Below are 16,633 nucleotides of genomic sequence, written 5' to 3' on the forward strand. Positions count from 1 at the left end.
GTGTATCTCGGTCTTATGGAAGCTCCGCACCATCAAAAAAATTTATTTCCGTCTGCTGGTACAGACATCCATCTTGAGTATTTTGGATTACTGTAATATTATCTACTTGGGGGCTTACAAAAAATACTCAAAAAAACTGAGTCTGATTCAGAACACTGCAGTTCGTCTCATTTTTGGATTTAAAAAATGGGAGCACATCACCCCTTTTTATCAAAAACTTCATTGGTTGCCAGTAGAGTCCAGAGTTTTGTTCAAGTTTCTTGTATCTGTTACAAAGCAGTCTTTGGGATTCTACCAGATTATCTTGCTTCTCAGCTTCCTTTGAACAACCCCAGTAAGAGTACATGTAGAATAAATTTATTTAATTATCCGGCTTTAAAATCATGTCAATATAAGAAGTTTATTGATAGAATTCTATCATTCCAGGCCGCTAGACTGAATACTTGTCTTGGGAAATGTATATTAGAGGCTACTTCTTACCTTGATTTTAGAAAATCACTAAAGGCACATCTGTTCGACATGCTTACATCTTAATTGTGGTCATTGTTTAACTTTCCATGCTTTTACCTGTTATATTCCTTTATTGATTGTTATTATGTATTTTATATTCACCGATTGTATGTACTTTTCCCTTGTTGTGAACCGCTTTGAACTTTTGGTATAGCGGTATACAAAAAATAAATTATTATTATTATTAAATGAAGTAAAAAGAGACACAAGACTGATAGTAAGAATGAATTAAACCTGGAAAGATAGGCAAAAAAAAAAATAACTTGAAGAAAACTGAAATAAAATGAGGAGAGAAAAATGATAAATGGACAAGAAACTGCAAAAGAAAGCAGAAATCAATGACTGGGACCAACGCAATAAGAAAAAGAAAATTGGCCGCTATGAAAGCTAGAAAAAATAATTTTATTTTAAATTTAGAGTAAAATATTGTGATAGCTGTATTAATAAAAGTTGAAAAATGCAAATAAAACACAAAATGGAAAATAAGGCGAGGATATCATAACAGCTGTATGAAATGTAATGGGTATCTCTAGCATGGTTAGCATGCCCTAATGTGGTAGCACCTGTTGATGAATTCCCTCCTAAATGTTATCCAGCCACATATGCTTGGATATTCAATGTCAATGGCTAGACATGGCTTAACATTGGATATCAGTGGAAAACTCTGGAATTTCCCATACAATGCTGACTGCACACTGATTGAATATCAGCCAGCTAGTATTTTCATCAATATAAAAAGTTCAGACTTTTGGTGGTTTCTTATTAATGTATAACTAAAAATGTCCTTCCCCCTCCTGCTTTTTACCTAGAACCCATGATGAATATTTTCACTCTTCAATTGCCATCCAGCTGGGCTCTGTCCTTGCTAGTTACACAGTTGACTGAACATATGAGCCACTTTCTATTAAGCAAATATTTGCCAAATGGCCCCAAAACTATTATGGGGCTAGCAAAAATGCAAATTATGCAGCTGAATTTTCAACCCAGTTTCAACAAGTATTAACTGATCCTTGAACAGATGCAACTTGGTACCTTAGCTGTAGTTATAAGAGCATAGGTACAAGATCTTCAAATCAACACATCAGATTTATTTTGCACATTGTTCATGCCTGGTTGCTTTCTATTACATGAAGTCTAAGATAAACATAGCACAGAGAAATAATTTCTATTGTGATGTGCTTTTTGTCTCAGAATCAGCCTTTATGGAAGCAAAAACTGGCAATAAACTTTAATAATAATAATAATAGTTTATTCTTATATACCGCCATACCCAACGAGTTCAAGGCGGTTTACATCAAATTAGATTAGGATCTGCATAGACAGGCAGATTTACAATTATTTATCAGAATTACAGCTTTAATCAGCAGGCAGATTTACAATTATTTATCAGAATTACAGCTTTAATCGAACAAGACAGAGGATGTGGAAAGTAGGGAGGCGGAGTGGGGAGGCGGGGAGTTATTGTCGGGGGGGGGGACAATTCGGGTCTTGTTTGCTTAATAGGTAGGTTTTAAGTAGTTTTCTAAAGCCGAGGTAAGTGGGGGCCTCGAGTATCATTTGTGCAAGCCATGGGTTCAGTTTAGCTGCTTGGAAGGCGAAAGTTTTGTCCAGGAATCTTTTAAGGCGACAAAGTTTGAGCGAAGGGAAGGCGAACAACTGAATACGACGGGATTTCTTGTTGGTGCGATAGAGGTTGAAGTGGGGGTTGATGTAACTTGGTAAGGAACCATTTACAGCCTTGTAGCAGAAGCATGCAAATTTAAAAAGGACTCTAGACTCGAATGGTAAACTGTTGGTCACTATGGGGTCAATTTTCTGAAAACTACAGATTTAGGCCTGCTTTCTGTGTGGATCTCGAATCATGCTAACCAGATATATCTGAAAGCCTCTGATCATAGTCTTTTCACAAACTCCTGATACAACCAATATCCTCTCATTCCATCACCAGACTCCAAATGTTACAACCAATAGCTTTCCTGTAATCTTCTGGAAATGACTAGAATCTCTTCCTTTTGTAATTTGCCTAGAACCGCAAGGTATTGGTAGAATAAAACAAACTACCTAGACTTCCAGAAAGCCTTCGATAAGGTACCACATGAGCGGTTGCTCAGGAAGCTATGGAACCATGGGGTGCACGGGGAGGTCCACCGATGGATCAAAAACTGGCTGGCAGACAGGAAGCAGAGGGTTGGTGTAAAGGGCCATTACTCGGACTGGCAAGGGGTCACGAGCGGGGTTCCTCAAGGATCGGTGCTGGGACCGCTCCTGTTTAACATATTCATTGATGACCTGGAGGCGGGAACAAAATGCGAAGTCATCAAATTTGCAGATGACACCAAACTATTCAGCAAGGTTGAAACCACGGTTGACTGCGAGAATCTCCAAAGGGATCTTACGACATTGGAAGAATGGGCGAAAAAGTGGCAAATGAGCTTCAATGTAGGGAAATGCAAGGTCATGCATATAGGGAGAAGGAACCCGATGTTCACTTACAAAATGGGGGGATCAATGCTAGGGGTCAGTAATCTGGAAAGAGACTTGGGAGTGATGGTAGACACGACATTGAAGGCGTCGGCACAATGCGCCACAGCCTCGAGGAAAGCAAACCAAATGTTAGGTATCATTAAGAAGGGTATCTCGACCAGAACGAAGGAAGTCATCCTGCCACTGTACCGGGCTATGGTGCGCCCGCATCTGGAATACTGTGTACAGTACTGGTCACCGTACCTCAAAAAGGACATGGCAATGCTTGAGGGAGTCCAGAGACGAGCAACTAAACTGATTAAGGGTATGGAAAACCTTACATACACTGACAGACTGAAGAAGCTGGGGCTGTTCTCCCTGGAAAAGCGGAGACTCAGAGGAGATATGATAGAGACCTTCAAGATCCTGAGGGGCATCGAAAAGGTTGACAAAGACAGATTTTTCAATTTGAAAGAAACCACAAGAACAAGGGGTCACTCGATGAAATTGAAGGGGGACAGGTTTAAAACAAACGCAAGGAAGTACTTTTTCACACAGAGGGTGGTGGACACATGGAACACCCTTCCGGAGGCCGTGATAAGAAATAGCACAGTACAGGGTTTTAAGGATGACCTGGATAGGTTCCTGGAAGACAAAGGGATTGAGGGGTACAGATAAGAGCAGTGGAAGGTTTAGAGATAACTGTAGAGGTAGGCAATAAAATTAGTCAGGGACCTCTGACCAGGCAATATGCCTGATGGGCCGCCGCGTGAGCGGACCGCTGGGCTGGATGGACCTCTGGTCTGCCCCGGCGGAGGCGACTACTTATGTACTTATGTACTTATGTACTTAATGTAGTGTAATGTATAGACTATAATTTGAACTGCACTGTTAGTCAGTTAGAGAGCCATATTTTTCAATGAATAGATTTAACCAGTTAAAGTCCAGTTTTAACCAGATAAAAATCTTTTTAAATATTAACTAGTAAAAGCCTTATTCACTAGAGTTTTCTCAGAAGCAAAAGTCAACAGTATACCATATATACTTATTATAAACCCATCCAAATATAAACCAAGTTAAATGGCCATATTCTATAAACGGTGCCCTATTTAGGCGCTGCTAAGCATCCTAATCTTGGTTGCCTAGTGACGCCTAAGTTTGGGATCCATGCCAAACTTAATTTTTTTAATTGGCATAATTGGCATGGTAATTGACAATGGTGGTTTTTAGCCAATCAAAAAAACCCGCAATTTAAAAGTTTTGCCCAAAACTCTTAGGACGCCTAGCAACGCCTAAGTGGAGGCGCCATCCAATGCCTAGAGACACCTATCGATGCCTATGTTAAAAACTAGGTATGATTATGGGCGGAGAATTGGGATGGTTGACTTAGGTATCTGACATAGACGCCGCCAAATTAGATGAACGAAAAGCTGGTCTAATGAAGCGGTGCCTATGTTTTAGACACCTAAGTTTGCTTAGGTGCCGCTAGGCGTGATTCTACAAACAGTGCTGTTGTTGGGTGGTGATGTTTTTATTGACAGCCATGCTGTTTATAGAATCTGGCCCAAAATTTGTCCCCCTAAAAAAGTGGAAAAAGATGTTAACCTGTATATAAACCAAGTTTTAGATTCCAACACTCTTCACTTTCCCCCTTCCTCATGGTATTTAGCATTCCCCCCTTCCCTCCCTCCCCTGTGGTGTCCCTCCTCTGTTCCCCTCAATTAAAAAAGCTGTCACTTCTTCCCTTTCTCCCCCCTCTCCAAGATAAGAAGCAGCCTTCCCTCCTGAACCCACCTGTAAGCTTCCCTCCCTTCTCTGGGCCTATCATACAACCCTGGTGGTTTAGTAGTGAGTCAGGGAAGGAGCAATCCCCACTCACCCATGCGGTCTCCTCAGTCAAAATGACTGCTATAACTTCCAGCAACAGTCTCACCAGATTGCAGCAGCCATTCTTGGATTGAAACTGGCTTAGGTAGGAGCATCAATGTGGGCTATTGATAACAGGTATTATTTTACCACTTAGTTATGCTATTGTAGCACAAGTCCAATTTAATGCAATGAGACCTAGTTACAAATAGCACTTCTTAATGGTAGCCCATATTGATAACTTCACCTCTAAATTAACCTCTTCACCTCTAAACTTCACCTCTAATTTAACACACACAAAATCATTTTTATTGCATGCTAAACTATTATAGCCAATGCAAAACTGAAACAAAACAGTTTTAGGAGGGTTATAAGCCTGTGACCTCCCAGCTTAGCTTGAGAACTTTTCAGTGGTAGATTTTAGACAGGCAAGTGGGAAGACAGCATGAATGCACCAGACAGGTGACAGGTCAAAAGCGCGCGCCAAGACAACTGAGCGCAAGGCAGAAGCCCGCACCGAAGAAAAACAGTGTTTTAAGGGGCTCCGACAGGGAGGGTGTGGGGGGGAACCCCCCACTTTACTGAATACAGATCGTGCCGGCATTGTGGGAGGTTTGGGGGGTTGTAACCCCCCACATTATACTGAAAACTTCACTTTTTCCCTAAAAATCAGGGAAAAAGTTAAGTTTCCAGAATAATGAGGAGGGTTACAACCCCCCAAACCCCCCCATCGGAGCCCCTTAAAACACTGTTTTTCTTCGGTGCGGGCTTTCGCCTTGCGCTCAGTTGTCTCGGCGTGCCTTTGTCGCCGCACACTTTTGACTATGAACCCACCAGACATGTGCAATACTTGATGAAGAATGGGAAAAGATGGTTCTGTGATGTCATTGGCCCAAGATTGTATTTATTTTTAAAACAAGTGAGAAGATACACCTACATTTTTGCCTATCCAAGCTACGCATGACTAGTCACTTTCACTTATTAAGGGGTCTGCATGGAAAAATAAATCCTAAATGTATGCATGGGACAATTTTCACAGGTGTCAGTTTAGAAAACTAACTCCTCAAGTCTTTAAATGTTGCCCTATAAGATTATAACTATAGGAACAAATACGGTTGCAACTCTGAAGAAAATTCCTTATAGAAAGAGATGAGTGCAGCTACAGCAATGTATGGAAGAACAGTCTCACAGACATGAAAGCAAAACTGCACTTCAGGCAGAACACATACTTTAAGCATTAACATTCTTATGACCTGTGGAAAGTGCTGTGATCAACTTGATACTTGGTACCGATATTAAAAGATATCATCATCAGAGTAATTACTGCAGATCAAAAGGCTGCTGATCAGCAGATACACAATCTTTTTTTTTTTTTTTTTTTTTACGACAGCCCAAAGGCATACCTTCTCCACAGTGTTGTATAACTCATGTCATTAAAAGACAGTTTTGAGGAAGTACAGATTTTGTGAGCACAGATGTTACCACGCAAATCGCCTTCAGGATAGCAAAAGGTTACAGTTCTTCACACCGAGGGACCAAAGACACTTCAAATTATCTTGTTACATTAACAATACAAGCAATTAAACAACTTTGACCTTAAAACCTCAAGCACAGACTTCCAATACGCAATAGCCATATATTCACCTGTTTCAAGTCCAGGGTAATTGTGACCGAGTGGTACTCCCGCCCATTTTGAATGCTGGGACTTTGCCACCAGTTATTGGTACCATCTATAGCATTTGAAATGGGATGTTGTTCTGTAAAATGATAACAGACACAGCAATAAGCAAAAGAGGACATAGAAAATTAGTCCAGCTTGAAAACTTTCAGGGAATATATTTCTCTCATCATACAAATGATGAATGGAACAACATATACAGGGAAACTCTATAACATAGACACTAACATTTACATGTCCATTCAGGGCCGGATTTAGATGAAAAGAGGCCCTAGGCTATTCCACTTATTTCACCTCCCATTTTTAAGTTTGTAAATTACATGAGATATAATAAAATACATCATTACTGTGATATATATCAATATGTTAAATGAAACATGTTGTTATTGGTACTAACCTTTATAAAAAATGTGACACGGATAATAAATAAAAAAAAGTCGAGAACACTTATTTGGACATTTATTCTCAGCACCATGTACTTGTAACAATAACTAATCAAACATAACACACAACATTGCCCCTTCCTATGTCCATAGTGCCCCCAGTGTGTCCTTCCTCACCTCACCCCCCTCCGATGCCCGCCTGCCTCCCATCCCCCTTCCACTGAAACCCCCACCCCCCACCCCCGAGGCCAGTCTAGGCCGCCCTGTCCTGACGGATCCACGTTTTGCCTCTCTCCCCGCAAGGCTGGGCTTTGCCCAGCTGTTTCCGGACTGACGTCATTCCCTCCCCGATCCTCCTCCCAGGGCGAGTAAAAGAAAGGGAGAAGCCGAGTCAGCGCCCCGTTGCGGCCGGAGCCGGTTCCGATCCCGAAGCGTAGAATTTCTCCTTATTTTCAGTTCAGTGTTTTAGTGTTCACTGTTTTTAGAATAGTGTAATTTTAATTTTGCTAACAATATGAATGTAGGCCCCTCTTGATCTTGAGACCCTAGGCTGAAGCCTAGTTAGCCTATAGGAAAATCCAGCCCTGTGTCCATTACATGCATAAGGACTCCTTTTACTAAGGTGCGCTAGCGGTTACACCTCCACAGAGCTTGCGTTAGTATTTTTCATTTAACGCGTGGTTTGCGCGCGCTAGAAATGCTAGCGCATCTTTGTAAAAGGAGCCCGAATATTTTATGTTAATCAGATTTTCTATTCCGCCTTTACCTATTCAGTTCAAGGTTGGATTACATTACATAAGGTTGAGTCAGTTGCCTAGGAAGTTACAAAGGACAGATTGATGCAGAAATTCAATAGGGTTGTTAGTACAGGTAGATCAGTACAATTATTAATACAGTTAGGTCATAGTTTCAAATATATAGTTACAAATACAAGTAAATTATCGTTGGTTCTTTGTTTTGTCCCAGGAGTTACATTAGACAGTTTAGAAATGGGTTTTTACAATTACCGTTTCAGTTGCTTCAAGGCTGGCTCCCTGTCTTGATACAGAAATACTTTTAGAGGTTTCCTGAACCTGAGGTAGTAGTCACAAGATTGTAGTGTAAATGGTAGTTGGTTCCAGAAATTTGCTAATTGATATTGGATGGATAAGATAATTTCCCTGGTGGACTATATATTGTTGCATGCTGGGAATAATAACATTTACACGTGTGAGTGCACGCATGCCCATATAAATGCTAAAATTCAACCAATGAAGTATTCCAGGAGTACCCACACTTTTTGGGCTTGCAAGCTACTTTTAAAATGACCAAGTCAAAATGATCTACCTACAATAAAATAAAATTAAAAAAAAACCCACAAAACACACTGAAAGGCAGAGTAAATGTTAATTATTATTCATATTCCAGAATTTTTTCATAGAGGTCAAGGCAGATGACTCTATGCAATGTCAACTCAGTAACAACTATATAAAAATAGACAAATATACCCCCTCCCTTTTTACTAAACCGCGATAGCAGTTTTTAGCGCAGGGAGCTGCGCTGAATGCCCCGTGCTGCTCTCGACACTCATAGGCTCCCTGCGCTAAAAACTGCTATTGCGGTTTAGTAAAAAGGAGCCATAGTGTAAAATATAGACAGCAGATATAAATTCTCAAAACGGACACATTTTGATCACAAAATTGACAATAAAATCATTTTTCCTACCTTTGTTGTCTGGTGATTTCATGAGTCTCTGGTTGCACTTTCTTCTTCTGACTGTGCATCCAATATTTCTTCCCTTCTTTCAGCCTCCTGCATGCTTCCTCTCCTCCAGACCTCATTCTCTCCCCCAACTTTTTCTTTCTTTCTCCCTGCTCTCCCCCAAGCCACCAGGATTGCCGCAGCCATCGGGGAACAGGCCCCCAAGCCACCACCACCCCAAGCTCTCCCTGCAGAAGCATCGCACTGACCAGCATTCCACTCCTTGATGTCAATTCTGACGTCGGAGAGGAAGTTCTGGGCCAGCCAGGCAGCGATTGGCTGGCCCAGTCGGGGAGAGGAATGCTGGTCGGTCCGACGTTTCTGCAGGGAGAGCTTGGGGCGGCGGTGGGGGACGTCGGGGAGAGGAAGGCTGATCAGCCCGGTAGATCGGGACGACAACACGAGTCTATCACGGAGCCTGGGATGGGCTCCGCGATCGACTCGCATTGCGTTCCCGATCTACCGGTCGATCGCGATCGACATATTGGGCACCCCTGAACTATTCTGTAAACAGGTGTTTAATTTACTTTAAGAGCAGCATTTTAGAAAGACATTCAAATCGGAATTAAGATGTTCCAGTTTGGATGTGTCAAGTTCTGCTAGAATTTTAGAACAAACATAGAGCCTTTTCTAAAATACATCATTAAATGGATCATAAACGTCTACAATACCAATGGGGCCAACATGGCAACACAAACATGTATGTTCTAAAATGGTAACACACAAGTGTATATGAAGGAACAAATGTTTGTCAGCCATTTTTAAAATATACACATCTATTTTATCTGAGGCAGTACTCCAATAGCCCTTGGCACTTTCACATTTGGGGTACATCACCACTGGGGGATTAAGAGGATGGAGTGTTGGTCAATAAGAGAAGAGAACATTTCTATAACCTACACATTTCAGATAGCAGGGTAAAGCAGGATGGAAAGTTGGTGTCTTCTAATCTGTTGGTCCCCCCCCCCCCCTGCAGCCTACTGGCTGGATAAGGAATGGCTGAGCAATGGACTAAGAAAGGGGGAGAAGTGCTAAGGAAGGCACTGCAGAAGGAATGAGGAATTGATAGAGAAGTAGGGAAAGGAGAAAGTAGCACAGGCAAAAGAACATAAGAATTGCCATACTGGGACAGACCAAAGGTCCATCAAGCCCAGTACTCTGTTTCCAACAGTGGCCAACCCAGGTCGTAAGTACCTAGCTAGATCCCAAGTAATAGAACAGATTTTACGCTGTTTATCCTAGGAATAAGCAGTAGATTTCCCCAAGCCATCTCAAAAATTGCCTATGGTATTCCCTTTTAGGAATTTATCCAACAAATTCCAGAGTTTAATTACATGTTGTGTGAAGAAATATTTTCTCTGGTTTGTTTTAAATCTATTACTTAATAATTTCATTGCATGACCCTAGTCCTACAATTTTTGGAAAGAGTAAACAAGCAGTTCTGTCAATTTGTTCTTTATAATAGTCTCTACCATTCTGCCCAGCACTGACATAAGACTCACCGGTCTATAATTTTCTGGATCACCTCGGTAACCCTTTTTAAAATCAGCATCACACTGGCCACACTCCAGTTTTCTGGTACCATGCTGGATTTTAAAGAAAAATTACAAGTTCATTTTTCAATTCTATCAGCACTCTTGGATGTATACCATCCAGTCCAGGTGATTTGCTACTGTTCAGTTTATCAAATTGACCCATTACATCTTCCAGCATTACAGAGACTTGTATGAGATTTTCTGATTCATCAGATTTGAATACCATTTCTGGCACTGGTAACTCCCAAACTCCTCAGTGAAGACCGAAGCAAAGAATTAACTTAATCTCTCTGCTATAGTCTTTTCTTTCCTGAGAGCTCCTTTTATCCCTCGGTCGTCTAGTGGTCCAACTGATTCTCTTCTCAGCTTCTTGCTTTTAATATGCCTAAAAAAGTTTTTACTGTGTTTTTGTTTCCAGTGCAATCTTCTTTTCAAGGTCTCTCTCTGCCTTGCTTATTTGACTTGACATTCCTTGTACTGTTCACAATTAATTTCAGTCGGATCCTTCTTCCATTTTCTGAAGGATTTTCTTTTAGCTCTAATAGCTTCCGTCACCACATTCTTTAACCATGCCAGCTACCGTTTGGTCTTCCTTCTTCCTATTTTAATACATGGAATATATGTAGTCTGGTTTTCTAGGTTGTGAGAGAAAAAAAGGCTGAGGAAAGACATATGGAATGTGAAAGGGAAAACAGAGCTGAATACAAGCTAAGGAGGAGGGGGAGTCATGTGCTACAATACAGAGATAAGTGGGTGAAGGATGGGCCGAAGAAAGAGAAGTAAGGATAGGGAGAGGAACTGTGTGGGATTCAAGCGGGGGCTTGATAAGGGAGATAAGCTGAGAAAAGAGGATCAGGTTGGAGGGAAGAAGTATTAAGGGATGAAGAGAAAGATGGAAGTAGCAGGAGTGGTGAGACTAGGAAGAAAACAACCCAAGAATAATAATAATAATAATTTTATTTCTTGTATACCGCTATACCGTGAGAACAAGCAACAAGATACATTTTAGATTTTTGTGCTCCTGGTTCAAATCAAATTAGCTGTGTCCCAAAACTGAGTGAGCCCAAGAATCAATGAGTAGGAGATATATTACTAATTGGAATTGGTAAGTTTATTGTAGCTGCTGGGATTTGATTTTTTTTTTCCAACCTTGTAATCACTAGGGTTAAATAAGGTATTTCATTAGAATGATGGGGATAGGGGAGAAGGTTGTGGAAGAATGGAATACCATAAACTGAAAATCTCCCTTTTCCTTGGCAGCTCTGAAATTGTGGGGAGCTATGGTCAGAGACTGAACCAAGGGAGACTACAGAGCAGCACTTTTCCCTTTCTTCACAAAAATTAAAAGTATTATTCCCCCATTACATTCCATAGGAAGTAGAAAAGGTGGAGGTATTTGAGCTATGTGAGCCTAAAGAGGTAACCCAGCAGCTGTAGCAGGAAGAATGGCATGAGATCATTGGCAGTATTGGTGATGGGGGAGAAGGGACATGCTGTCTTTCATACTCTGTGTGTTTTCTGATTTGGCTCCCTGGCTGGCTTTCCTCTTGCCTAATTGCTGAATCCTTGTTCCGCTATTTGCTCTTGATAAAACTGCAACTACCCAGTGGCGTACCTAGCATATTTGACACTCGGGGCCAATCATTTTATAAAATAATTACTTTTAATACTAATCCACAAGTCACACAAGAAGGGTACACCTAGGAAAAGGCAGCATTTTAAACACTGTAGTGAGCACTAGAACATCAATATAACCATTGTGAAACTAAACAAGCCAGATTAGTACAGATCGATCTTGTACAGTCAATGTTAACAAACTATGGGCCTCTTTTATTAAACTGTACTAGCAGTTTCTAGTGCGGGGAGTCGCGCTGAATGGCCCGCGCTGCTTCCGACGCTCATAGGAACTCTATGAGTGTTGGGAGCAGCGCAGGCCATTCAGCGCAGCTCTCTGTGCTAAAAACTGCTTAGCGCAGTTTAATAGAAGAGGGGGTATGTCTTTTTCATACACACAGAACACAGACACACCATCACCCAGTATAAGACATCACAAACTAAAATTAGAAATATGAGTTGTAGACAAAAGTTAAACTGAACCACCAAGAAGCAAGACTCTGCATATAGTGCAACACAACAGAAACAATGACACATACCCCCTAATACAGGGGTAGGCAATTCCGGTCCTCGAGAGTCCTCGAGAGTTGGCTCCTATACTTTAGGATTACACAACCTTCTCTAACATTTAGGCACAAACACACCAAATCTACGATGGTATTAAGGCTCAGATTCCATAAACAGAGCTTGGAGTTTAGGTGCCTAACTTAATCATTCAATTTGGCTTAATCGGTGCCATTAAAAATCAATTTATAAAAAATAATTAGCTGGTAGGTGCCTACCGAGTTAGGCATCTACCGCTTCAAGATAGGTGTCTACTATGAGGCGCCTACCAGAAAGTAGGCATAGTTAGGGGTGGAGTCTGGGTGTGGTTCGACTTAGGCACCAGTAGGCACCCAACTTTGGTGCACTGATTTAGGCCACGAAAACCCTGGCGTAAAAAGAAGTGCACCTAGGGTTTCAAAGCCTACTGGTGCCTAAGACTGCTTAGTTGCCGCTAGGTGCAATTCTATAAATGGAGCCCGATGATTGACAATTGCGTTCCATAGAACCTAGATGTTGGACCAAGGGTGGGCAACTCCAGTCCTCAAGGGCCAGAATCCATTCGGGTTTTCAGGATTTCCCCAATGAATATGCATGAGATCTATTCGCATGCACTGCTTTCAATACATATTCATTGGGGAAATCCTGAAAACCCGAATGGATTCCGGGCCTTGAGGACCGGAGTTGCCCACCCCTATGTTAGACACTGTTTATAACAGTGGTTCTCAACCCTGTCCTGGGGAACCCCCAGCCAGTTGGGTTTTCAAGATATCCCTAATGAATATGCATAAGACATATTTGCATGCTTGTCTCCTCCATTATATGCAAATCTCTCTCATGCATATTCATTAGGGATGTCTTGAAAACCCAACTGGCTGGGGGTCCCCTAGGATAGGGTTGAGAACCACTGGTTTGTAGAATCAGGGCCTAAGTGCTCACACCTGTTATATGCGTATATACCCCATGTTAGTATTCTATAAACGAAAGTTGGCACCTATGTTTCTTTATAGAACAAACACCCTACCAGACAGATTGTTACAAAGCTGACCTCATAATAGCACTAACCAGTTGTAAAACACATGTAAGATAATGTTAAGCAGAGATAAACAAGAGCAAATTACAAAAATAAATTACAAATATCAAACTTACCTTCAGGTTTGACACTATTCTGGTCACAGATTTGGCACTGTGAATGGAGAATAGGCTGACCTGGCACATGTTCCACCAGTTTGCAGAACATTTCACGCCCTCTCTCACCACAGGTAGCATTTGTGGTAATATGTGCATTGCTAGCAAGGTTCAGAATGGCAGGAAACAAGCCTGAAAGAAAACCACAAAGACAAAGATATTGCTTAGAACATAGCTTAGGTTTGTATCAAGATACTAAGACACAGAAACATAGAATGTGATGGCAAGACAAGGGTGCTTGTCAGATTCCAATCACAATTAGAGAATGGCACGGGGACAATTTTTCCCCGTCCCCGCGGGAACTCATTTTCCCGTCCCTGCTCTATTCCTGCAAGCTCTGTTCTCATCTGAACAAGCATCAAACACTTTAAAATCATAAAAGTGTTAGAGGCTTGTGCAGTTAAGGCAGAGCTTACAGGAATGGGGCAGTGACAAAACACATGGGAACGGGACTGGGAAATTGAGTTCTTGCGGGGACAAATGCCATTCTCTAATTACAATATTGGCATGACAGGTTTCCATTGGTTGCCCAAGGTTAAAATGGAAAGTAGTAATAAGAAAAGTAACAAAGTTCTAGAGTACAAAAAAAAAAAAAGACAAGCACAATTCCCAGGTTCTGGTGCTGATCCTGACCCCCAACTGACCTTGGTCAGGTTATATTTCCTGCCTGGAGGCAGGATACAATACCGTATATTTTAATGTTGCAGCAGCTGCTGCTTTTCCTCTCTCCTCCAGAGTTACACAGAACTTTGTCAGCTCGCTCTTTTCTGCTGTCCTCCACAAAGTCTTGGAGAAGAGCTTGAATGGGATAAGGGTGAGGAGAGAGGGTCTGATAATGGAGTGAGGACAAATCAGAGGAGAATCAGGAATAAGACCTGCACAAAAATGTAGGTGGAAGATGACGCAAGCATAAGACCTGCATATATTGTAGGCAAAGTCCCCTGTGATACCCCAAATAGTTATATTTCCAAGAGAGACATTATGCATATGAATTCATTCTTCTAAGCTATCATTTTCCTCTCTGTCAGCAAAAGAGAGAGAGATTCACCTTTACTCCAGAAACCAGCAGTCAGATTTCCTGACTGTGGCCTTATTGTTTTGGGACATGATATGATGTTCTCCTAAGAAGCACTAGCGATGGACAGTGTAACTCAGGAATGTGGGGGTCTCTTCTCTGGAGTTATTAGCCTTAGTATTGAAAATGCATTTGTCAGGGAAATATGGAAAGGTCAGTTTTGGCACCAGGTGACTTCACGTTTCAGTATGGCTCCATGATAAGTATATAGATCATCCAATAAAAATGACATATGTGACAACCAATAAGAAGTGAGTAACTAGGAGGTACCCTAGGCTACTGAAATAATGTATATAAGTGACATGCTGGATGGCATAAGAGAAGGAGGAGAGAAGAGAGAGGACATCAGATTGCTATTTCGTATGTATGCTATCCTTTGTAGCCAATATGTTGTACTTTGCTATTTCATGCGAGTAGCTTTATGCTTATTACTAATAAACCTATCTTATTGTAGCTGTAACTGTCACGAGGTCTTTTATTATGGGATGATGATAAGATCTCGCAACAATCTTATCAGGAGTTGGGGTTAAGGAGAAGAGTAGACACAGGCATGAATAGTAAAGGGAGAAAAGACCGTCACAGAGAATGGAGGTACAAGAATGGAGGAACAGATTCAAGCTTGGACAGAGGCAAAGGAGCTGGGAGGGGAGGCATGGGCCGTGATAAGAGAAGAGGACTGGGAGAGACTCTACATGAAACTGAGAAGAGGGCAATTGCTGACAAGGAAGCTGAGGAAAGATTTGTGAGAAGAGAAAGCATCGTGACGGAGGATCAAGGATTGAAAGGGTGAGAAGAGGAAAGAAAATGGCAGAAGGAAGAAAAGGAAAATAACTACTATGGAGAAACAACCTACACATAGATATGAAACACTATGTATATCTTCCAGGCGCACGATAAACAGGTGGAAGAGCTTCTCATAAGGAGTATTGCAAGAAAATTGGAGGGGGGAATTGGACACCAGTAATCACAGAAAATAAGAGATGTGGATACACTTAAGTCCAGATTAGTAAAACAATCCACAACTATGTGGGATAGGACATCACAAACAGCAATTAACCCTGACAATGAAAAGTCTCATCTACTAGCGTTTTTAGTGCACAAGCCGAAAAACTATTGCCTGCTCAAGAGGAGGTGGTAGTGGCTAGCGCGCGCTATTCCGCGTGTTAAAGCCCTAACGTGCCTTCGTAAAAGGAGCCCATAGTAAATTTATTTTTTTCTTATTTACTTATTTTAAAAATTTGTAAACCGTTTAGTTTGCATGCACAATATTTAAAATAAACACTTGATAAACAAATACATAATAAAATAGACATACAAACAATCCTCAGAATGACAACAGTCTGCCCAACAGTTATTAAATTAAATTGTCTTTTTTTCTTTGATATTTCTGGGCCATAGACTATAGAAGCCTGCCTAGCACCCAAATTTGACACCATTTACAGAATGTAACTTTTATTTTACAACTACTGTGCTATAAAGTTTAGATCAGTGTTTGTCAACTCGGTCCTGGAGTACCCCCTTGCCAGTCAGGTTTTCAAACTATCTACATTGAATTTGCATAAGCTTGATTTGCATACACTGCCTCCATTATATGCAAATTTCTTTCATGCATATTCATTGTGGATATCTTGAAAACCTGACTGGCAAAGGGTTACTGCAGGACTGAGTTTAGATTACTGTACGTATGCCTCTGTTGTCACTGTTTCACCTCCCTAAAGTTTTTTTTTGTTTTTTTTTAGGTTTATTAAACACTTGCTCTATTGCCTTTCAATAAAATCAGTGGCATACAATTATTATTTATTTAAAATTTTATAAACCGTATAGTAACTATACAGTTTACAAAAATTATTATCATAATATTTTAAACACCGCATACAGACACATTTGCAGAACAGCTCTCATTTGAAAAAAAAAAAAAACTAACACAAGAAAGTGCAACAAACAATTGATTTTTCAGCATTTTCTTAAAATTCATCCTCCCAGCACAGTATTGCAAAATTCCAGGCAATGCATTTCAAAGCTTAGCACCTGCCACAGC

General features: G+C 41.0%; 1 protein-coding gene across 2 annotated transcripts in view; it reads right to left on the minus strand.

The window, feature by feature from the left end:
• The window catches only part of LAMA1 (laminin subunit alpha 1), a 412,090-nt gene that overhangs the window by 328,301 nt on the left and 67,156 nt on the right, over positions 1-16,633 (minus strand). For both annotated transcript variants that reach the window (XR_004538373.1, XM_033934013.1), the window contains exons 2-3: positions 13,482-13,652; positions 6,484-6,596 (exon numbers count right to left, since the gene is read on the minus strand). Coding sequence is in view for 1 of the 2 variants with exons in the window: in XM_033934013.1 (XP_033789904.1) it covers positions 6,484-6,596; positions 13,482-13,652 (284 nt within the window). In the remaining variant the exon portion in view is untranslated. The remainder of the gene's footprint in view (positions 1-6,483; positions 6,597-13,481; positions 13,653-16,633) is intronic.

The sequence above is a fragment of the Geotrypetes seraphini genome, chromosome 2 (assembly GCF_902459505.1).
Source record: "Geotrypetes seraphini chromosome 2, aGeoSer1.1, whole genome shotgun sequence".
NCBI classification, from domain to species: domain Eukaryota; kingdom Metazoa; phylum Chordata; class Amphibia; order Gymnophiona; family Dermophiidae; genus Geotrypetes; species Geotrypetes seraphini.